This window comes from Coregonus lavaretus, assembly GCF_964263955.1.
Source record: "Coregonus lavaretus genome assembly, chromosome: 34".
NCBI lineage: Eukaryota > Metazoa > Chordata > Actinopteri > Salmoniformes > Salmonidae > Coregonus > Coregonus lavaretus.
In genome coordinates, this window is record NC_140021.1 from 28,233,451 (window position 1) to 28,257,819 (window position 24,369).

Consider the following 24,369-nt stretch of genomic DNA (forward strand, 5'->3'; position numbering starts at 1 on the left):
GAGCAGTGGCTTCTTCCTTGCTGAGCGGCCTTTCAGGTTATGTCGATATAGGACTCGTTTTACTGTGGACATAGATACTTTTGTACCTGTTTCCTCCAGCATCTTCACAAGGTCCTTTGCTGTTGTTCTGGGATTGATTTGCACTAGTACATTCATCTCTAGGAGACAGAACACGACTCCTTCCTGAGCGGTATGACGGCTGCGTGGTCCCATGGTGTTTATACTTGCGTACCATTGTTTGTACAGATGAACGTGGTACCTTCAGGCGTTTGGAAATTGCTCCCAAGGATGAACCAGACTTGTGGAGGTCTACACTTTTTTTTCTGAGGTCTTGGCAGATTTCTTTTGATTTTCCCATGATGTCAAGCAAAGAGGCACTGAGTTTGAAGGTAGGCCTTGAAATACATCCACAGGTACACCTCCAATTGACTCAAATGATGTCAATTAGCCTATCAGAAGCTTCTAAAGCTATGACATCATTTTCTGGAATTTTCCAAGCTGTTTAAAGGCACAGTCAACTTAGTGTATGTAAACTTCTGACCCACTGGAATTGTGATACAGTGAATTATAAGTGAAATAATATGTCTGTAAACAATTGTTGGAAAAATTACTTGTGTCATGCACAAAGTAGATGTCCTAACCGACTTGCCAAAACTATAGTTTGTTAACAAGACATTTGTGAAGTGGTTTTAATGACTCCAACCGAAGTGTATGTAAACTTCTGACTTCAACTGTATATATGTAGTTATATCTAGTTTCTAAAATGTATTTTTGTTGTATCAACCCACAATAAATATGAATACCATGTAACAATAACATTTACATTTATGTCATTTAGCAGACGCTCTTATCCACTCTTATTGCAGCTCCATCTTGCCAAGGTTCAGCTTGAGGTGGTGATCCGTCATCCACACTGATATGTCTGCCAGACATGCAGAGATGTGATTTGCCACCTGGTTATCAGAAGGGGGAAAGGAGAAGATTAGTTGTGTGTCGTCTGCATAGCAATGATAGGAGAGGCCATGTGAGGATATGACAGAGCCAAGTGACTTGGTGTATAGCGAGAATAGGAGAGGGCCTAGAACTGGGGGACACCAGTGGTGAGAGCACGTGGTGCGGAGACAGATTCTCGCCACGCGGTAGGAGCGACCTGTCAGGTAGGACGCAATCCAGGAGTGAGCCGCGCCGGAGATGCCCAACTCGGAGAGGGTGGAGAGGAGGATCTGATGGTTCACATTTTTACATTTACATTTTAGTCATTTAGCAGACGCTCTTATCCAGAGCGACTTACAGTTAGTGCATACATTATTTTTTATACCCCCCGTGGGAATTGAACCCACAGCCCTGGTGTTGCAAACACCATGCTCTACCAACTGAGCTACATCCCTGCCGGCCATTTACTCCCCTACCCTGGACGACGCTGGGCCAATTGTGCGCCGCCCCATGGGTCTCCCGGTCGCGGCCAGCTACGACAGAGCCTGGATACGAACCAGGATCTCTAGTGGCACAGCTAGCACTGCGATGCAGTGCCTTAGACCACTGCGCCACTCGGGATCAAAGGCAGCAGACAGGTCTAGAAGGACAAGAGCAGAGGAGAGAGAGTTAGCTTTAGCAGTATATAACAAAATATAATGTATAAATTCGATTTAGGAACACTGAACACAAAACACAGGAGGTTGGTGTCACCTTAATTGGGGAGGACGGGCTCGTGGTAATGGTTGGAGTGGAATGGTATCAAATGCATCAGGCACATGGTTTCCATGTGCTTGATACCATTCCATTTGCGCCGTTCCAGACATTATTGTTAGCCGTCCTCCCCACAGCAGACCTGTAATTAAGCAGTTCTCAAATGAGCTGAAGCTGAAAGATAGTGGCTAGTGGTGTGTACAGACTATGGATGAATAGTAATACATAGGATAAACCTAGTACAGTGGCTTGTGAAAGTATTCACCCCCCTCTGCATTTTTCCTATTTTGTTGCCTTACAACCTGGAATTAAAATAGATTTGGGGGGGGTTTGTATCATTTGATTTACACAACATGCCTACCACTTTGAAGATGTAAAATATTTCTTGTTTGTTTCACAATAAAAAATAAGACAAAAAAACAGAAAACTTGAGCGTGCATAACTAGTCACCCCCCCAAAGACAATACTTTGTAGAGCCACCTTTTGCAGCAATTAGAGCTGCAAGTCTCTTAGGGTATGTCTCTATAAGCTTGGCACATCTAGCCAATGGGATTTTTGCGCATTCTTCAAGGGAAAACTGCTCCAGCTCCTTCTAGTTGGATGGGTTCCGCTGGTGTACAGCAATCTTTAAGTCATACCATAGATTCTCAATTGGATTGAGGTCTGGGCTTTGACTAGGCCATTCCAAGACATTTAAATGTTTCCCCTTAAACCACTCAAGTGTTGTTTTAGCAGTATGTTTAGGGTCATTGTCCTGCTGGAAGGTGAACCTCCGTCCCAATCTCAAATCTCTGGAAGACTGAAACAGGTTTCCCTCAAGAATTTCCCTGTATTTAGCGCCATCCATCATTCCTTCAATTCTGATGAGTTTCCCAGTCCCTGTCGATGAAAAACATTGTGGTGTTCTCGGGGTGATGAGAGGTGTTGGGTTTGCGCCAGACATATCGTTTGCCTTGATGGCCAAAAAGCTACATTTTAGTCTCATCTGACCAGAGTACCTTCTTCCATATGTTTGGGGAGTCTCCCACATGCCTTTTGGCGAACACCAAACGTGTTTGCTTATTTTTTTCTTTAAGCAATGGCTTTTTTTCTGGCCACTCTTCCGTAAAGCCCAGCTCTGTGGATTGTACGGCTTAAAGTGGTCCTATGGACAGATACTCCAATCTCAGCTGTAGAGCTTTGCAGCTCCTTCAGGGTTATCTTTGGTCTCTTTGTTGCCTCTCTGATTAATGCCCTCCTTGCCTGGTCCGTGAGTTTTGGTGGGCGGCCCTCTCTTGGCAGGTTTGTTGTGGTGCCATATTCTTGCCATTTTTTAATAATGGATTTAATGTTTCGGATATTTTTTTATAACCTAACCCTGATCTGTACTTCTCCACAACTTTGTCCCTGACCTGTTTGGAGAGCTCCTGTCACGGATTCTGCCGAGGCTGCTCCCCCTCCTGGTACGAGCAGGCGTCGGCGGTCGCCGTCCCCGGAGTACTAGCTGCCACTGATCTATGTTTCTGTGTGTGATTGCTTTTGTCTGTCTGTCACACCTGTGTCCTATTGTGTATTCATCACCTGTCCTATAAGTTCCGTCTTTTTGCTTGGTAGGATTGTGTGTTGTTGTTCGCCTGTCTTTGTGCTGCGTGTTTTGTTTCTTGTTTTGTTATTCTAGTGTTTTACGCTTTTTGCGTAAATGCTCGCCTCTTATGTTTGGAGGTCGTTTGTTTACCGTTTCCTTTTGGAATTTTTGAGTAAACTCTGTTGGACTGAGCCTCGGTGTCCTGCGCCTGACTTCCACCACACATACACCTCACCCCATGACAGAACAACACACCATCTCCATGGAGTCAGCAGGAACAGCGGCGATACCCGATTCCCTGGAGGACCGGATTAATTACCAGGACGCCATGATCCGGCAACTCGGGGTCGCCATGGACGAGGTGTCCAACAGACTGCGCCGGTTGATGAATCGGGAGGTGCCCACGCCGTCTCACACCATCCCAGCACCAACGGCCAGTCCTCCTCTCTCAGCACCGGAACCCAGTGGCATTCGGCTCTCGCTCCCGAGGGCATATGACGGTTCTGCAGCCGGGTGTCAGGGCTTTCTCCTACAGGTAGAACTTTACCTTGCCACCATACACCCGGCGCCCTCGGGATACGAGAGCGTCTCTGCCCTCATCTCCTGTCTCTCCGGGAAGGCGTTGGAGTGGGCCAACGCCGAATGGAGGGGAATAGACGCCGCCACCATCACCTACGCGGAGTTTTCCCGCCGCTTCAGGACTGTCTTCGATCATCCACCTGAGGGGAAAGCGGCGGGAGAGCGTCTATTCCACCTCCGACAGGGGAGGAGGAGCGCACAGGAGTTCGCACTGGAGTTCCGGACACTAGCAGCGGATGCGGGATGGAATGAGAGGGCCCTCATTGACCACTATCGGTGTAGCCTACGAGAGGACGTCCGTCGTGAGATGGCCTGCAGGGACACCAACCTGTCGTTCGACCAGCTGGTGGACATCTCCATCAGTCTAGACACCCTGCTGGCTACCCGCGGACGTCCCGAGTGGGGGTCGTCCATTCCATCCTCCAGCACCTCCGAGCCTATTCCTATGGAGCTCGGGGGTGCTGGCGCTAGAGAGAGGAGGAGGGAGAACCCGAGGAGGGCCAACCCCTGCACCAACTGTGGCCGTGGAGGACACACCACGGTCAGGTGCTGGGGAGGGTCTTCTGAGAGAGGGGACAACAGGTCACGCACTGGGGAGTCATTTCAGGTGAGTAGGCGCCCCACTTACCCAGAGCTCTCTGTTGGTCACATGAGTATTCCTGTGCGTTTTCCACAGGTGGCACCTCATTCCCAGCATAAGGCGCTAGTAGATTCAGGCGCAGCTGGGAACTTTATTGATCGTAAATTTTGTGCTAGGTTAGGAATTCCCCTTCGGCCGGTAGAAGTTCCATTCCCTGTCCATGCATTAGACAGCCGGCCGTTGGGGTCGGGTCTGATCAGGGATGTCACAGCACCACTGTCGATGACTACGCAGGGGGGTCATGAGGAGATCATTCAGTTCTATCTGATTGACTCTCCTGCGTACCCAGTGGTGTTGGGGCTTCCCTGGTTAAGTACCCACGATCCTACCATAGCGTGGCAACAGAGGGCTCTTATGGAGTGGTCTGCCCAGTGTGTAGGGAGATGTCTAGGTGTTTCCATAGGGGCGACCTCGGTAGAGAGTCCGAACCAAGTGCCCGCACTGCGCATTCCCCCCGAGTATGAGGATTTAGCACTGGTATTTAGTAAATCGAGGGCAGCAAGGCTACCTCCTCATAGACAGGGGGACTGTGCGATAAATATCCAGACTGGAGCAGCTCTTCCCAGGAGTCATGTGTATCCCCTGTCTCAAGAGGAGACAGCGGCTATGGAGACATACATAGCCGAGTCCTTGGCACAGGGATACATACGGCCCTCTACTTCCCCAGTCTCCTCGAGTTTCTTCTTTGTGAAGAAGAAGGACGGGGGATTGCGCCCGTGTATTGATTATCGTAGTCTCAATCAGATTACAGTTAAATACAGCTACCCACTGCCACTGATTGCGACGATGACGGAATCATTACGCGGAGCGCGATTCTTCACAAAGTTAGATCTCAGGAGCGCGTACAATCTGGTGCGCATTAAGGGGGGGGATGAATGGAAGACAGCATTTAGTACCACCTCGGGTCATTACGAGTATCTCGTCATGCCATACGGGTTAATGAATGCTCCTTCAGTCTTCCAATCCTTTGTTGACGAGATTTTCCGGGACATGCATGGGCAGGGTGTAGTAGTTTACATCGACGACATCCTGGTGTACTCTTCTACACGAGCCGAGCATGTAGCCCAGGTGCGCCGAGTATTGAGACGACTGTTGGAGCATGACTTGTATGTCAAGGCAGAGAAATGCCTGTTCTTCCAGGAGTCCGTCTCCTTTTTGGGTTATCGTTTGTCCGCGTCTGGCGTGGAGATAGAGGTAGATCGGGTATCGGCTGTGCGTAATTGGCAAACTCCAACCACCGTAAAAGAGGTGCAGCGGTTCTTGGGTTTTGCTAATTACTACCGGAGGTTTATCCGGGGCTTTGGACAGGTTGCAGTTCCCATTACGTCCCTGCTAAAGGGGGGTCCGGTGCGCTTGCAGTGGTCAGCTGAGGCGGACAGGGCATTTGTCAAGCTGAAGAACCTGTTCGCCTCGGCCCCGGTGCTGGCGCATCCGGATCCCTCTTTGCCTTTCCAAGTAGAGGTGGACGCGTCCGAGACCGGTATTGGGGCAGTCCTGTCACAACGGTCCGGCACGCCACCTAAGCTCCGCCCCTGTGCATTCTACTCTAAGAAGCTCAGCTCGGCGGAGCGCAATTATGACGTTGGGGACAGGGAGCTGTTAGCTGTAGTCCAGGCCCTAAAGGTGTGGAGGCATTGGCTTGAGGGGGCTCAACACCCTTTCCTCATTCTGACTGATCACCGTAACCTGGAGTACATCCGGGCAGCTAGGAGATTGAACCCTCGTCAGGCTAGGTGGAACATGTTCCTGACCCGGTTTGTTTTTAAGATCACCTACATCCCTGGGTCCCAGAACGGTAAGGCAGACGCCCTGTCCCGGCAGTATGACACAGAGGAGAGGTCCATTGAGCCTATTTCCATACTGCCGGAGTCTTGTCTGGTGGCTCCGGTAGTATGGGAGGTCGATGCGGAAATCGAGCGGGCGCTGCGTACCGACCCTACTCCCCCCGAGTGTCCTGTGGGGCGGACGTACGTTCCGCTCGAGGTTCGTGATCGGCTTATTTCTTGGGCTCATACATCACCCTCCTCTGGACATCCTGGTATTGGTCGGACGGTGCACTGCCTTAGCGTAAAATACTGGTGGCCAACGTTAGCCAGGGATGTGAGGGTTTATGTCTCCTCCTGCTCGGTATGTGCCCAGTGTAAGGCACCTAGACATTTGCCCAGAGGTAAGTTACATCCTCTGCCCGTTCCACAACGACCATGGTCCCACCTCTCGGTAGATTTTGTGACCGATCTACCCCCTTCCCAGGGTAATACCACCATTTTGGTCGTTGTGGATCGGTTTTCTAAGGCCTGTCGTCTCCTCCCACTGCCGGGTCTCCCTACTGCCCTACAGACCGCCGAGGCCCTCTTTACCCACGTGTTCCGGCACTATGGGGTCCCCGAGGATATTGTGTCCGACCGAGGTCCCCAGTTCACCTCCAGAGTCTGGGGGGCTTTCATGGAACGCCTGGGGGTCTCGGTTAGCCTTACCTCGGGGTACCACCCAGAGAGCAATGGGCAGGTTGAACGTGTGAACCAGGATGTGGGTAGGTTTTTGAGGTCCTATTGCCGGGACCGGCCGGAGGAGTGGTCGAGGTATATCCCCTGGGCAGAGATGGCCCAGAACTCTCTCCGCCACTCCTCCACCGGATTAACACCTTTCCAGTGTATTTTAGGGTATCAGCCGGTCCTGGCACCGTGGCACGAGAGCCAGACCGAGGCCCCTGCGGTGGACGAGTGGATTCGGCGCTCGGAGGAGACGTGGGACGCTGCCCATGTCCATCTGCAGCGTGCCATCCGTCAACAAAAGGCGAGCGCCGATCGCCACCGCAGTGAGGGGCCGGTGTACGCACCGGGAGATCGAGTCTGGCTCTCGACTCGAAACCTGCCCCTCCGCCTGCCCTGCCGGAAGCTGGGTCGGCGGTTTGTGGGGCCCTTTAAAGTCCTGAGAAGGTTGAACGAGGTGTGTTACAGGTTACAACTGCCTATAGAGTACAAAAATATTAACCCCTCGTTCCATGTGTCTCTTCTCAGGCCGGTGGTAGCTGGTCCACTCCAGGATAATGAGATAGGAGAGACCCCTCCGCCCCCTTTGGACATCGAGGGGGCCCCGGCGTATAGAGTCCGGACCATCTTGGACTCGAGGCGCCGGATGAGTGGTCTCCAGTATCTCGTGGAGTGGGAGGGGTACGGTCCGGAGGAACGGTGCTGGGTGCCCAGGAGGGACATCCTCGATCCATCCCTCCTGACTGATTTCCACCGTGGGCATCCCACGCGCCCGGGTCCGCGTCCTCCTGGCCGTCCCCGAGGCCGGGGTCGGCGCACGGCTGGAGCCGCGCGTCAAGGGGGGGGTACTGTCACGGATTCTGCCGAGGCTGCTCCCCCTCCTGGTACGAGCAGGCGTCGGCGGTCGCCGTCCCCGGAGTACTAGCTGCCACTGATCTATGTTTCTGTGTGTGATTGCTTTTGTCTGTCTGTCACACCTGTGTCCTATTGTGTATTCATCACCTGTCCTATAAGTTCCGTCTTTTTGCTTGGTAGGATTGTGTGTTGTTGTTCGCCTGTCTTTGTGCTGCGTGTTTTGTTTCTTGTTTTGTTATTCTAGTGTTTTACGCTTTTTGCGTAAATGCTCGCCTCTTATGTTTGGAGGTCGTTTGTTTACCGTTTCCTTTTGGAATTTTTGAGTAAACTCTGTTGGACTGAGCCTCGGTGTCCTGCGCCTGACTTCCACCACACATACACCTCACCCCATGACAGCTCCTTGATCTTCATGGTGCCACTTGCTTGGTGGTGCCCCTTGCTTACTGGTGTTGCAGACTCTGGGGCCTTTCGGAACAGGTGTATATATACTGAGATCATGTGACAGATCATGTGACACTTAGATTGCACACAGGTGGACTTTATTTAACTAATTATGTGACTTCTGAAGGTAATTGGTTGCACCAGATCTTATTTAGGGGCTTCATAGCAAAGAGGGTGAATACATATGCACGCACCACTTTTCCGTTATTTATTTTTTAGACTTTGTTATTTTTTTCATTTCACTTCACCAATTTGGACTATTTTGTGTATGTCCATTACATGAAATCCAAATAAAAATCCATTTAAATTACAGGTTGTAATGCAACAAAATAGGAAAAATGCCAAGGGGGATGAATACATTTGCAAGGCACTGTAAATATAAGCAATGTGCTTAATATTAGGAATGTTGAGAAATAAATATAGTAGGCCTAGCCTATAGGAAGCTGATGGGATCCTCCTCTTTTTAATAGCGCCCATCACTCTGTTTTCTCACGCAAATGTATAATCTATAGAAATGTTGCGCAACATAAGCTAATGTGTTTGATTACATTTTCGAATACATTTGCATTGATGTCAGAGTGATTAGAGGGACAATAGAGTGCTGAGTACCAGGCAGTTAGCAAGTTTAGCCTACTAATGACCAGCAGCAGCTTCAGAGCTTGGAGAAGCCTAATTACCCTGACTAAACGGTCATGTGGAATTTGACTGCCTTCATGACTCGTGACTGCCGGTGTGGCGGAAATACGGTCACCGCAACAGGCCTTACCGTGAAATGCTTACTTACAAGCCCTTAACTAACAATGCAGTTCAAGGAATAGAGTTAAGAAAATATTTACTAAATAAAAACAAAGTAAAACAATAAAATAACGAGGCTATATACAGGGGGTACCGGTACCGAGTCAATGTGCGGGGGTACAGGTTAGTCGAGGTAATTTGTACATGTATATAGGGGTAAAGTGACTATGCATAGATAATAAACAGCGAATAGCAGCAGGGGGGGGTGTCAATGTAAATAGATGGGAAAAGGTGAGACCACTGCTGGATCTATGCAAAACAGATTTGGTGGAAGCTGAGTTTAGTGTCGCTCGCCAGTTTTTGCAGACAGAAATTGCCCACTCTGGCTCCAATGAAGACAGATGGACCCCACTTGATTCCTGCAATGATTTTCTGGGCCTCTCTCTACTATGCCAACTGCACTGAAATATGGAATGACTTTTGGGGTGTCCACAGCTACAAATGTGTTCAGTCACCACAGAAGAAGCATGTTACACCCGAGGAAAGCTCAACTAATCCAACTGGCATTTGAGGAGGATCTTACAAGAAGATTTTGGTGAGAATGGAATAATCCACATTGCATCAAGGAGGCTGCAACTCTTTTGAAAAGGAAAAAAACGTGCTCGAGAATTTTCTGATTTTTTAAAATGTTATACAATCAGAACGCTTTTCTTTTTCCCTGAGCATTTTTTTCCTCCAAGAAAGGAAAGAGAGAGCAGACACTTTCATTACAGGAATCATGAGGATAATGTACCTTACTGTCTGACCAAATCATGGTTTTAGAATCCTAAAAAATAGGACGTTTTTAGTGAGGTAAATGAATGTGCAGCCCGCACCGATGCAAACCAATGCATTTATTTTACTCCCACAGCCAGATGTCATAGGGTCGCAAAATGGAACTAAATGGTCGCAGTCTGGAGCCCTGCCTTGTGCAATCAACAGTAGCCTAGGCCAAGGCTCCTCTCTCGCTTTCTCACTCTCCTTAGCAGCAGGGCAGCCCTGGACAATTTGGCCTGCTACAATTTTATTGATCGTTTTTCATTTATTTTCTTGGCCAAAAGCCGGCAATTATCGGCTAACGGAAACCCTGTGCCCCAGTGGATTTCCATAGCCCTCCTACACATACCGTGGCGTGTTCTGTCCATTGTGCTGGCACAGCGCAGTGGAGATACATATTTTGCACCAACCTGTTACTCAATCATTTTACTCTTCGAAAAAATAGTTCTATATAGAACCTTTTGGATCTTTGGAAGATATTAAAGAACCCTTTACTAAAGGTGCTCTATATATACCCAGTGCAGACAAAGAACCTTGAGGGTTCTATCCCTACCCCAGATTGTAATGGGGATTTTAGAAATAAACAGCCAACAAAAGCTAAACCAGTCACATCAAACTCTGAAATGACAGCTAACAATCACTTTTAATTTGTTGGCTGTTAATATATCCATATTAATGATGCTGCTACATGATTTCGCCTGGTCAGAAAAATGGCTAGCTGACGTCCGACACCGTTAGCTCTCTATTGCGAGGGAAAGATCAAATTCATTTTTTTGCAATATTGTTGCTGAAGTCTGAGTGGCAAACAGCAAGGTTCATACAAACCTGTGCTGTTGCAAACTGAATGCTAGCTAGAAGCAAGAGGAAATAATGTTTAATAAAAGCATTCACTTTTAGATACAAAAAAACAAACAAGTTCTTTATAGAACCTTTTGGTTAATTCAAAATCTAACATCCATTCTGATTCAAAAACCAACTGCCAATCCATTCCAGCATGACGACGCAAGAGGACGGTGGTTGAACCAACTTGCAAGTAGCCTACCAATAGGAACGTTACTTTTCAATGTATTAAGGTAAGCAAAGTTTCTTATTTAAATCAAATATATGAAGCCAAAGTCATATGATAAACTATAGGCTAGATAAATAAAGTTGAAACTTTATTAGAATTTGGGCATGTTTATAAGCTAGCTAGCTAGCTAACTTAGCTAGCTAAACAGAAGAAGCGAGGCTACGTTAATTCACCACTTTACAAGCTAGCCAGATAACTCTTTCAAAGAAATGTTATTTTTTATTATGGTACATTCCAAATAGAGCTACAGACCCAGCCTGTGATTGGCAATTAGCGAATTGTTTATTTTATTTCAGTATTTCAATGTGGAGTCAATTGGGGGTACTACCCTATGTTTCATGAAGCCATTAGAATACTTTTGTTGACTGAGAGGAGGTATGTATAAATTATTTATAATAAATTATGTATAATAAGTCTTGGTGATTCAATAGCCTAGTTAATCATTACAGTTGGGAGTTGGAGTCAATATTATCGTAAAACATGTCCATGGTGTTAAATACAAACTTAAAATGTATAAATTGATGGTTCGGATTAAAGGGTTGTTCAGATTCAATTAGATCTGTGGACCATACTTTTTTAATAGCTAGCTCAGAATATGAGCTTTCCAAAAGTTGTTTATATATTATAGAGATCAGTCCTTTCGGGAGCCCAGATAATGTATTAATATATCCCATAATTGGATGGTTCGGTAGTTGGGTTTTCCAATGTTCTCCATAGGCCAACATAGCTGATCTAAGTTGTAAATATAGAAACAAATATTTTCCTGATAATGTGTATGTGTCTTTTAATTCTTGTAATGTTCTCAAACCATTACTGTCCATGATATCGGCAAGGGTACGGATTCACCATTTTGACCATTGGGGGGATGCAAAAGCCGCCCTCCAGATCGCAAGGCGTTATTGTGAAATATTGGTATGGACATGCCATTTTGATTCCCAGTGTCACGATCGCTTAAGGAGGAGGACCAAGGCGCAGCGTTGCGGGTGAACATATTTATATTTATTGACTAGATCACATGATCAAAACAAAGAACGAAACGTGAAGTCCTTCGATACACAAACCAAAAGGAACAAGAAACCACAAAACACAAAGTGCAAGACAAACAGTTAAATATGGCTCCCAATCAGAGACACCCAGCTGACACTCGTTGCCTCTGATTGGGAGTCACTCAGACCAACATAGAAAATTAAACATAGACTTACACACCCTGGCTCAACATAACATAGTCCCCAGAGCCAGGGCGTGACAGTACCCCCCCCCCAAAGGCGCGGACTCCGGCCGCGCCAAACAACCACAACAGGGGAGGGACCGGGTGGGCACTCCGCCTCGGCGGCGGATCCAGCTCCGGACATGACCCAGGCACGGGTTGTGCTGGACTGACGACGCACACCCCTGGCTTGATGCGTGGAGGAGGAACGGGCCGGACCGGGCTGACGAAGCGCACCCCTGACTTGGTGCGGGGAGCAGGAATGAGCCGGACCGGGCTGACGACGCGCACCACTGACCCGGTGCGGGGAGCTTGGACGGGCCGGACCGGGCTGGCGACGCGCACCACAGACTTGGTGCGGAGAGCAGGAACGGGCCGGACAGGGCTGACGAAACGCACCATAGACTTGGTGCGGAGAGCAGGCACGGGCCGTGCCGGACTGACGACGCGCACCCCTGGCTTGGCGCGTGAGGCAGGAACGGACCGGACCTGGCTGACGATGCGCCCCCTTGGCTTGGTGCGTGGAACAGCGACGGGCCGGACCTGCTGACGACTCGCACCCCGGGCTTGGTGCGAGTAGCAGGAACGGGCTGAACCAGGCTGGCGACGCACACCGTAGGCTTTGTGCGTGGAGCAGGGACAGGCCGGGCTGGGCTGGCGACGCACACCGTAGGCTTTGTGCGTGGAGCAGGGACAGGCCGGGCTGGACTGGCGACGCACCACTGACTTGGTGGGAATGGCAGAAACAGGCCGGGCTGGGCTGACGACGCGCACCACTGACTTGGTGGGAATGGCAGGAACAGGCCGGACCGTACTGGGGACACACACCACTGGCCCCACGCAGGGATCAGGAACGGGCCGGACCGGACTGGTAACACACCCCAGTACCTCTCGCCGTGCCTCCACACTTTCCCTCTCCTCTGTGCCCAGTGGCCCCCCTAACCTGGCGGCCTTCTCTGCCAACGCTTTGCACCACTCTAACCCGTACACCTGCTGCCCCGACGTCGTGAGCCCCCCCCTAAAAATTTCCTGGGGGTCTCTCCTCCCCGTGGCCCAGGCCTCTCTCCCTCTTGCCAGACTCGCAATCATCTCCTCCCACGTCCATCCTCTCTCCTCGTCACGCTGCTTGATCCAGTCGAGGTTGCCACGGAGATCTGCCAGCGATGGCTCCTGAACACGCTGCTTGGTCTGGTAGTGGTGGTTTCTTCTGTCACGATCGCTTAAGGAGGAGGACCAAGGCGCAGCGTTGCGGGTGAACATATTTATATTTATTGACTAGATCACACGATCAAAACAAAGAACGAAACGTGAAGTCCTTCGATACACAAACCAAAAGGAACAAGAAACCACAAAACACAAAGTGCAAGACAAACAGTTAAATATGGCTCCCAATCAGAGACACCCAGCTGACACTCGTTGCCTCTGATTGGGAGTCACTCAGACCAACATAGAAAATTAAACATAGACTTACACACCCTGGCTCAACATAACATAGTCCCCAGAGCCAGGGCGTGACACCCAGTTACATAGTTCTTCAATTTTGCGGCAAATATAAATTGTGTTAGCAATAATAGGATCAAAGCATCATTTACATTGTTTAAAAGATATATCAGTGAAGACCACCTCTTCCAGGGCAATAGGAGACACCAGATTTCTCGCTATACTCAGCCAGGTGTCGAAATAATCATGTCTAAACCAATTTAGGATGGGAAGAAATGATAGTGCCTGGAAATACAATTTAAAGTTAGGTACAGATAGTCCTCCTACATATTTCCCTCTTTGCAAGTTTGTTAATTTTATCTGGGCTTGCTTACCTTGCCATATACATTTTGAAACCACACTATCCCAATAGCCAGATGGGGGAGGCAACGGAATCATTACACTACAGAAATTCAGCCGTGGCAATATATTAATTTCAACAAAATATTCTGCCGGTTAAAGCAACTGGGATATTAGTCCATCTACTGAGGTCGAATTGAATTGATTTGAGCATTCTGTTAAAGTTTCTGGCAATGGTTTTATCTAAGGAAGGAAATATATCTATTCACAAATATTTCAAATGGGAAACGATTGGTATTCCATAAGTAGAGATGGAGTCCTCCATCGGGATCTTGAGAGGCAGTAGAGCAGATTTGGTTAGATTTATTTTATAACTTGAGAGAGAGCTGAATTTGTCTATGATCTTCAGAGCTTTTGGGATTGAGATTGTCTAGATAAAGTAATATATCGTTGGTGTGTAATGAGATGACATGACCTGTAGAATTGAGAGATATTGTCGTAATTTATTTTGATTGTCGAATTGCCTGAGCCAGCGGCTCCATAGACAAAAATAGCAGAGGTGAGATGGGATCACCTTGCCTGCTACTTCTAGGTATTCTGAATGGAACAGAGCAGCTATTGCCTGTTATTACTATGGCTGAGGCGTTGGCATATAGTATTTTAATCATATTAATGAAATTGGAGCCAAGTCCCATATGTTCCAAAACCTACCAAAGACCATTCTAGTCTATCAAAAGCTTTTCCTGCATCGAGAGATAGAACTGCCCGAGGAGCTTTAGTTTCTGATTAAGCATATAAGATATGTAATAGATGACGGAGGTCATCTGAGGATAATCATTTTTGAACAAACATGCTTTGGTCCAGATGTACCAATTTGGGTAAGTAAGTTTTGAGACGGGACGACAGAATTTGAGAACATAGTTTAATGTCTGTGTTTATCAAAGATAAATGTTGATAGTGGGTGGCTTCCTTACCTTTTTTTTATTTAATAAAAGGGAATTAGTGCTTTTATTTTAAATAGAGCTCAGGAGGAATACTGTCACAACCAGGTGATTTGCCTTTATTCATGTTATCCAATGCCCTTTTGAGTTCATAGAGGGAGATGTGGGCTCCCAGCAAGCCAACTTCCTTAGTTGAGAGAAGAGGAGTTTTTATATCTTAAAAAAAATGACTCAATCTGTCTTGGTGTGGATGTACAATCAGAGGTGTACAATGCTTTATAATTAATTACTGCCAAGCTTGTTAGCCAGTAGACATCTGGGTGGATTACCATGGAAGTAATGGTTGAGTCTAACTCCATGGATGGCAAATTCTGCTCTCTGTCCCTTCAATAGATTTAGTTCTGTCTTGACTTTGAAAAGAGTAGTCGCTACCTCATTTGAAAAAAGTGTTTGTTGAGAACGCTCTAATGTCGTAAACAACTTTTCCAATTCTTTTATCTTCTTTAATTGTGATTTATTCAGCCCAGATGCAAATGCAGTTGCATTGTTTTCAATAAAACCTTTATTGACGTCCGATGAAATCAGATTATCATCGACTGAATTTTTTAAAATCATTATAAATTAATTCAATTCAGTTTCAAATTGTTCACAGAAAGTAGGATTATGTAGTAAGGAAACAAAGCGCCAACTCATGCTTATTTCTGAAGATGTTTTTGCTCCTTTTTTCTTCTTCTCTAGAACCAGTCAAGCAGGTAGCCAATCAGCTAAGGAGTTGGACCTGTGGCCGAAACGTGACCGGTTCAAATCCCTGGTTGGGCGTTGGAAACAAAATGGGCGGAATAATCTGAAACTGGAGGGGTGCTGGGTTCACATCCTCAAAACATTCCCATACCATTGGGTCCTTAACCCAACAACATGCTCTCCATCCAGAGGTGCTGCTTAAACCTGTGATTGTAATTGTATGTGTGAGGTCTGCTATTTGGGGGGGGTTTAGAATTGAGCAGGATACACCTTTTTGTTGTTCACTGTAACTAATGGACGTTGTATTGTATTGTATTGTATTGTATTGTATTGTAAAGAAGTCAGCCAGAGTTGATGTGGGCCTTCATTCAAACAAAGAGATGCCTCCCTGGCCACCAGTGCATATTTCCAAACTATGTTTGCATATAATGACACAAAATAAAATAAAAATACTGTTATTTCTGTCCATTATTTCATTGTTTATTAAATTATATTCTTAGCTCAAAATATTACGATTTAATAGTAGTAGCCATAATTCATAAATTGCACCAGGCAGGGTTATTTTTGGAACCATTTTGGTTCAGTGAAGAAGAACCTCTAGGGTTCTGATCAAAGAACCCTATAAAAGGGTTATATACTGAAAAAAATATTATAGCAACATGCAACAATTTACAGTTCATATAAGGGAATCAGTCAATTGAAATAAATTCATTAGGCCCTAATCTATGGATTTCACATGACTGGGAATAAAGATATGCATTTGTTGGTCACAGATACCTTAAAAAAAAGTAGGGGTGTGGATCAGAAAACCAGTCAGTATCTGGTGTGACCACCATTTACCTCATGCAGTGCGACACATCTCCTTCGCATGGAGTTAATCAGGCTGTTGTTTGTGGCCTACTCCTCTTCAATGGCTGTGCTAAGTTGCATATATTGTATATTTATTTTTTATATTGGCGGGAACTGGAACACACATAGATCCAGAGCATCCCAAACATGCTCAATGGGTGAAATGTCTGGTGAGTATGCAGGCCATGGAAGAACTGCAATATTTTCAACTTCCAGGAATTGTGTACAGACCCTTGCGACATTGGGCCGTGCACTATCATGCTGAAACATGAGGTGACGGCGGCGGATGAATGGCACGACAATGGGCCTCAGGATCTCAGTCTCGGTATCTCTGTGTATTCAACTTGCCATCGATAAAATGCAATTGTGTTCGTTGTCCGTAGCTTATGCCTGCCCATACCATAACCCCACTGCCACCATGGGGCACTCTGTTCACAATATTGACATTAGTAAATCGCTCGCCCACACGTCCCCATACACGAGGTCTGCGGTTTTGAGGCCGGTTGGATGTACTGCCAAATTTGATAGAAATACGTTTTTTATTTCAGCTCATGAAACATGGGACCAACACTTTACATGTTGCATTTATATTTTTGTTCAGTGTATATAGAACTTTTAGGGGTTCCATGTTTGAAGCAAGCGATATAACCATTTTTGGTTCTATAAGGAACCTTTTTTTCTAAGAGTGTATTTTTATATAGGGACATAAAACTACAACTGAGGGGGCACAAGTTTCAACTGAGGGCACTAAGCCCCTTATTGCCCCCTCATGGAGCCGGGTACATAGTGCTATCAAACTTCTGATACCAATGCAGGGTGAAAGGGGGGGGGGGGCACAAGATGTGAACTGCTATAAACAAAATGCTATAGAAAAGTATTTTGTATTTAGAAAATACAAATGACAGTATTTAAAAAATATACTAAATACATTGGAGTGTAGTTCAGCCCAGTGTAATTCAAATTACAAAATACTCAGTAGTAATTCAAATACATATTTCAAATATACTGAACAAAAATATAAACGCAACATGTAAAGTGTTGGTCCCATGTTTCATGAGTTGAAATAAAATATCCCAGAAATGTTCCATACGCAAATAAGCTTATTTCTCTCAAATTTTGTGCACAAATTTGTTTACTTCCCTGTTAGTGAGCATTTCTCCTTTGCCAAGATAATCCATCCAACTGACAGGTGTGGCATATCATGAAGCTGATTAATCAACATGATCATTACACAGGTTCACCTTGTGCTGGGGACAATAAAAGGCCACTCTACAAATACACCGTTTTGTCACACAACACAATGCCACAGATGTCTCAAGTTTTGAGGGAGCGTACAATTGGCATGCTGACTGCAGGAATATCCACCAGAGCTGTTGCCAGAGAATGTAATGTTCATTTCTCTACCATTAGCCGCCTCCCAACTTCGTTTTAAAGAATTTGGCAATAGGTCCAACTGGCCTCACAACCGCAGACCACATGTAACCAATGCGCAAAAATAACTTAAGAAATAGGTTAAATCACAAGAGATTCTCATATGGTCCATTATATCTGTATTGCTGGGCTATATCAGCCTATATACTAGATGTAGCTTGAAGAGAGCAGAGGTGGAGAGACTTGCACTTTCTCTTGAGCTATTTTTATAGCCTGCCATTTAGAAGTGGGAAGATTTTCAGACGGGGAAATATGGGTGATCAATATTTATTTCTAGGCAATGTAGTAAACTATAGCCTAACCATAGGAAATACATTTCCTTGGAAAGATAACTGCCCCGTGCTTCTCCGCCCATGCATAGGCTATAGCCTACTCTATTTCATTGAGACCACATGCACACCTGATCTCACAGGTATTGCTACTGAACTTGAAGCAGCAAGAATGATGACAGCGATACTTGCTACGTTGTGCATATATGATATAGCCTAACTTTTAGGAGGACGATTTGCAGGCAGAGACAAATAAATGGGTAATCAATACTTATTGAAAATGAACAGGTGCAACGCTAACTCACCATAGTAGCCTAACATGCTGACTAGACCGGGCACGCACATGCCTGCGCCATTGCGCGCATGTTGATTTTGTCCATCCACACCAGACCACGTGTAACCACGCTAGCCCAGGACCTTCACATCCGGCTTCTTTACCTGCAGGATAGTCTGAGACCAGCCACCCGGACAACTGATGAAACTGAGGAGTATTTCTGTCTGTAATAAAGCCCTTTTTGTGGGGAAAACCCATTCTGATTGGCTGGGCCTGGCCCCCCAGTGGGTGGACCTAGGTCCACCCAGGGCTGCGCTCCTGCCCAGTCATGGGAAATCCATAGATTAGGGTCTAATTTAGTTATTTCAATTGACTGATTTCCTCATATGAACTGTAACTCAGTAAAATCATTGAAATTGTTGCATGTTGCATTTATATTTTTGTACAGTGTATATGTAACAGAAATACTGACCATCACTGGTATATGATCTGTTTGATGACAGTGTGTATGTGTGTGTTCTCTCATAGACAGAGTGTTTGGAAGGTGCCTGGAGTTACCCAGTGCGGACCTGTATACCTATGATGTGTCAGCCTCCGCTCTACAGCGCCTCAGGACTCTCCTCCAGAAACTGTCCCACAGAGGTACTGTCTGTCTGTCTGCTTGCCTGCTTGTCTTTCTGTCTGTCTCTCTTTCCCTGTACAGATGTGTATATGTCTGATTGGTCAGTCTGTCCGTCTAGACATTATAAAACCGTTTCAGCTCTCGTTATATGAAAGCAAGCCAAACGGTCGGGCTGCACATTTGGCCCAGTGGTAAAGGACAGGTCATTTGCCTCATACAGGCTATTGTGCCATGATCATGTAAAGGCAAAAGGAATCTAATTGGCTCGTATGATTGCAGGACGTTTAGTGCTTATTTTGTGGATGAGTGACTGTGCTGCCATGTGGCGTAATTGCGTTAGACCGCCTCTCCTGCTCCATCAATAAGAGCACAGCAGCTAATGTCCTTGTTAAACAGGGTAGATACAGGAGAATAGGACACAAAACAGGCCCAAGGATGTCCTCAAACAACAGGAGAGAGAACACAGTTGGAAAATATTGTCTGTGCAGCGGCGCAACTTATATTTGCCTGTATTTACTCCCCAAAAATGAAATGTTAATTAGCTGCTAATGTGGCTATCATAAAGAACTCCAAATACCATGATGATCCGGACGAGACTGCCGAATCGAGGCAAAGGTAAGAATGTCTGGATTAACTATCTAATGTTAGCTAAATGTAGTAATGAATAAATTGGCCAAATGTCTTTAAATTGACAATTCTGTGAACTGTCTTGTGCAAGTTTTAAATTGACACAATGCCTGTTAGCAAAGGTGTCAGCTAGAGATGACGTGCAGGAGCTTGCAGGGATTTGTAGTCTTGCATGATGTCTACTATGATGCTAATTAGCATTTTCAAATCTGAGAGTAAATAGAGCCCAATATATTGATACAAGTCACCTTGTCCAAGAGAGATGTACATGGTTATCAAAATGTCACTCCAGGGTAAGCCCACGCTAAACACAGCCCTTATTTTAAGTGTTTCTAAAATCCCCTATGGGAAAAATGAATGGTGGAAAAAACGATTGGAACCATTTCCCTGTTTTATGGGTATTATAACACCTCCACTGTGGGGCTCTATATTAGAGGTCTGCACAGGACTGATTTCTACATCCTGCTCCTGCCTGCACCCACAGCTTTTCAGACCGCACCGCACCCTCTGGCTTTCTGTCCGACTCCCACCCGCTACCACAAGAACTGTCCCAAACCCAATCGCTCTCCCACAATGTTATTTTAGGTAGTTCACTTGCCAGCCATGGTCCCAGCAATTTTGCGCCCTATAGGCAATATCAAATGCGCAAAAATAACTTAAGAAATAGGTTAAATCACAAGAGATTCTCATATGGTCCATTATATTAGGCTATCTGTATTGCTGGGCTATATCAGCCTATATGCTAGATGTAGCTTGAAGAAAGCAGAGGTGGAGAGACTTGCACTTTCTCTTGAGCTATTTTTATAGCCTGCCTTTTAGAAGTGGGAAGATTTTCAGATGGAGAAATATGGGTGATCAATATTTATTTCTATGCAATGTAGTAAACTATAGCCTAATCATAGGAAATACATTTCCTTGGAAAGATAACTACCCCGTGATTCTCCACCCATGCATAGGCTATAGCCTACTCTATTTATTTAATTGAGACCACACGCACACCTGATCTCGCAGGTATTGCTACTGAACTTGAAGCAGCAAGAATGATGACAGCGATACTTGCTACGTTGTGCAAATATGATATAGCCTAACTTTTAGGAGGATGATTTGCAGGCAGAGACAAATAAATGGGTAATCAATACTTATTGAAAATGAAAAGGTGCAACGCTAACTCACCATAGTAGCCTAACATGCTGACTAGACCCGGCACGCACATGCGTGCGCCATTGCGCACATGTTGATTTTGTCCATCCACACCAGACTCGATCAGGACACGCAGGTTGAAATATCAAAACAAACTCTGAACAAACACATGAAACATTTATGGACATTTAGCTAGCTAGCTGTTGCTAGCTAATTTGTCCTGGGATACAAACACTGATTTATTATTTTACCTGAAATGCACAAGGTCCTTTTTTTCTGGATCTTTGTAGAACTTTGACCCATTTTGAGTCACACAAAATCATGTCCTCTACTCTGACAATTAATCCACAGATAAAAGGGGAAACCTATTTAGTTTCTCCACCTTCCGTCGTCTGCGTCTTCGTCTTCTTCTTCTGTGGACTTTATATGGCAGTTGGCAACCAACTTTAAGGTGCATTACCACCACCAACTGGACTGGAGTGTGGACCTCATCTTTCAATCACCCACAAGTGGGTATATGCTCCTAAAAACCAAGAGACGGGACTTGTAGCACATCACACATCAAAAACAGAACCAAGTTCTATTTTAGCGCCGGGCTACGGAGATGCACTGATTGAATAACATGTGTGTACATTTATTTTGCAACACTCGCGCATGCAACGCGGTCGGTGTGGTCAGCATGTAACCTATGTGCGCATTGTGCCTTTTCCTTTTCAATGATGATTAACACATTTTGATTGCACTTCGACTCACGTTGATTGAGCGCCCTCCACTTCTTTACATTCTCAATATTTATTTACAGACCTGTAGTAAACTACAGTCTATTCACATTTAAGTTAATTTCATATTAAAGTTAACTGCCAAAACAATATTTAATAAAAAATAATTCTGAATAATTATTTAATAAAAAAAGAAAAGCTTGTGGACAATCAAGAGCTGCGTTGTTAAGAGGTAACTGTGCATTTTCCAGGAATTTAATTGCAGTTGGTCACTGGGAAGTAAATGTTAAATTTTCAAGAACTTGTTGTAAGTAGATATTGTACAATTCACAGTAACTTACTGTGGCTGATTTCTGTCATGTTCTCTGACCTGGTAGTGTGGCAGGAAGATCAGTTTGCTGCTGACCTCGAGGTTGAGGCCAGGTGAGGCTGGGTCCTGAGTGTGCTCACCACAAAGAATGCCTAATAGCTGTCACCTAATGTTATATGCTTTCTTGTAATCAGAAAAGTTAATTGAAGTTACAGTGAGCTACTGGCAGCTAGTTGCAAGTATGCTGCTGTGCTTTTAAAGATAACTTACTGACAGTTAAGCTGCCAGTATGTTACTGGCAGTTAGTTGCCAGTGACTCTGACACTCGTTGGATGTGGCAGGGCTTGCAAACTATCACAGATTACAAAGGGAAACCCATCCGCAAGTTGCCCAGTGACCCGAGCCTACCAGACGAGCGAAATACCTTTTATGCTCGCTTCGAGGCAAGCAACACTGAACCATGCATGAGAGCACCAGCTGTTCCGGACAACTGTGTGATTACGCTCTCCGTGGCCGATGTGGGTAAGACCTTTAAATAGGTTAACAGATGGATTACCCGGACGTGTACTCAGAGCATGCGCTGACCAGCTGGCAAGTGTCTTCACTGACATTTTCAACCTCTCCCTAATAGGGCTGTTACGGTGACCATATTACTGCCACACCGTTAGTCATGAGTCATTACCGCAGTCAAATTACACGTGACTGTTTAGTCACGGTAACTAGGCTTCTCCAAGCTCTGATACTGCTGATTGTCATTAGTAGCCTACCAAACTTGCAAACTGCCTGGTACTCAGCACTCTACTGTCCCTCTAATCACTCTGACATCAATGCAAATGTAATGGAAAATCAAATCAAACACTTTGAGAGCCCATGAGCTCGTGTTGCGCAACACCCAATAGGCTATGCAATTGGGGGAGAAAACAGAGTTTTGATGGCCTCTATTAAAAAGAGGAGGATCCCATCAGCTTTCTATAGGCTAGGGCTACTATATTTATTTATCAACTTTCCTAATATTAAGCACATTGCTTTGCTTTACAACAGGAGTATAGCCTACCTGGCTGGCATGAAAATGAATCACGGGAAAAGCGTGACATATTAATCGAACAGTTTGGCTATTATGAGCTTTCTACAACCATCACAGCAGTAAAGAACCCTTCCTGATATGCAAAAAAATATCACCCTCACCCCTGACAAAGAACCCCTCAATAACCATTTTTTAAAGAGTGTATGCTGGTCCAGTATTGTCTAGCTGGTCAAGCTGGTCTGCAAAACCACGGCCAATATTTAGCATATTTCCCAGCATGCTCTATTACAGACATTTTTCAATGTCTGTGTTTTGCATGTACCTATGCTACACAAAGATAAATAACGTAATCTTTTAAAAACTAATCCAATCTGTTATTTGGACTTATTACACCTGTTACTGAAATGGTTGTTCCAGTTTAGATGCTTTAGGTAGTCTCATTTATTTGTTGTTCTAACCCTGGTAGTCATTCAAAATGCAGATTGTGGATGAATAAAAGTTCAAATTGTTGGTTATCCCCACTCAGACTGGATTCCTATAAAATGTAGACTTTGTAAACCAGCGTAATGTGACTTGATGCAGTTTTTGGTGGGTGACCATTGTCCAAAACACAGTGAAGACTGGTCACCAGTGAAAACACAACAAAGGTTGGTCACCAATGAAAGCACAATGAAGGCTGGTCTATGCTGTTTTTTCAGCAGGGTGTCTCTCTCTCTATTTAATATTCTTCTGCTGTCTGTCACGGGTGGCAGATGAAATCGACCAATCGTTTGGTGCCTCCAGCCAAGACCAGACATCTGAAGCTTTTGAATTGACACAGTGTAATAGCACAAATGGATTCACTAGGCTAATTAGTTCATGCTCTCTAGCGGAAGTGTATCCAATGGAACTAAAAAAAGGAAAGTGTTAGACAGTTGATTGTATGGCTCAGTTTAGTTTTAACATTAGGTTTTTGACCAGTGCATTACCAAAGTAATTATATGCTTTAATGCATCAAATTTAAAAATGCAAATTAAATCATATATGTAGTTCCAGGTCTCATTCACATTTATGCAATATTTATAATATCCAATATCATTATCCTCAGTTGTATTCTGGCTACAAGAGTATCCGAAGCATCTGCAACTACAGGCTGTCTCAGCCAGAGGGCAGCAGATACATTCAAAACAAACCATGACAACAAAGCACAAACATTTTCCAGGTAATTGGCTTTACAGGCCACTCTAAACTTAATCTTTATAACAGACGTAAACGAGTGTTGAAAACCATAAAAAAACAAGCGGGCATCCATGGGAAATTATAACCGGAGTAATGAATACTAGGCACAGCGTGAGACCACAGCATTTATTCTAATTACTTCTCTGAAATAAACGGATGAGACTGAGGAGGATGAGAGTCGGTGCGTCAGTTTGTTCCAGCTCTATTTCCAGGTGTTAATATCTCTGAAATGTCGACCTCCCTCCATCACACACTTTTGCTGGCGCTGCTCAGTCTTGAGCTCCGGTTAAAGCCGGCTCAGCTTTGCTTGTGTCTCATAGAACCATATCTAAAGACAGAGTAGT

General features: G+C 45.3%; 1 protein-coding gene across 1 annotated transcript in view; it reads left to right on the plus strand.

The window, feature by feature from the left end:
• LOC311108909 (receptor-type tyrosine-protein phosphatase N2-like) overlaps positions 1-24,369 on the plus strand; it is a gene marked incomplete at both ends in the record, with an annotated part of 289,302 nt that overhangs the window by 44,556 nt on the left and 220,377 nt on the right. Inside the window, one exon of the mRNA XM_084151698.1 lies at positions 18,894-19,007. Within this exon, the coding sequence (XP_084007824.1) occupies positions 18,894-19,007 (114 nt within the window). The remainder of the gene's footprint in view (positions 1-18,893; positions 19,008-24,369) is intronic.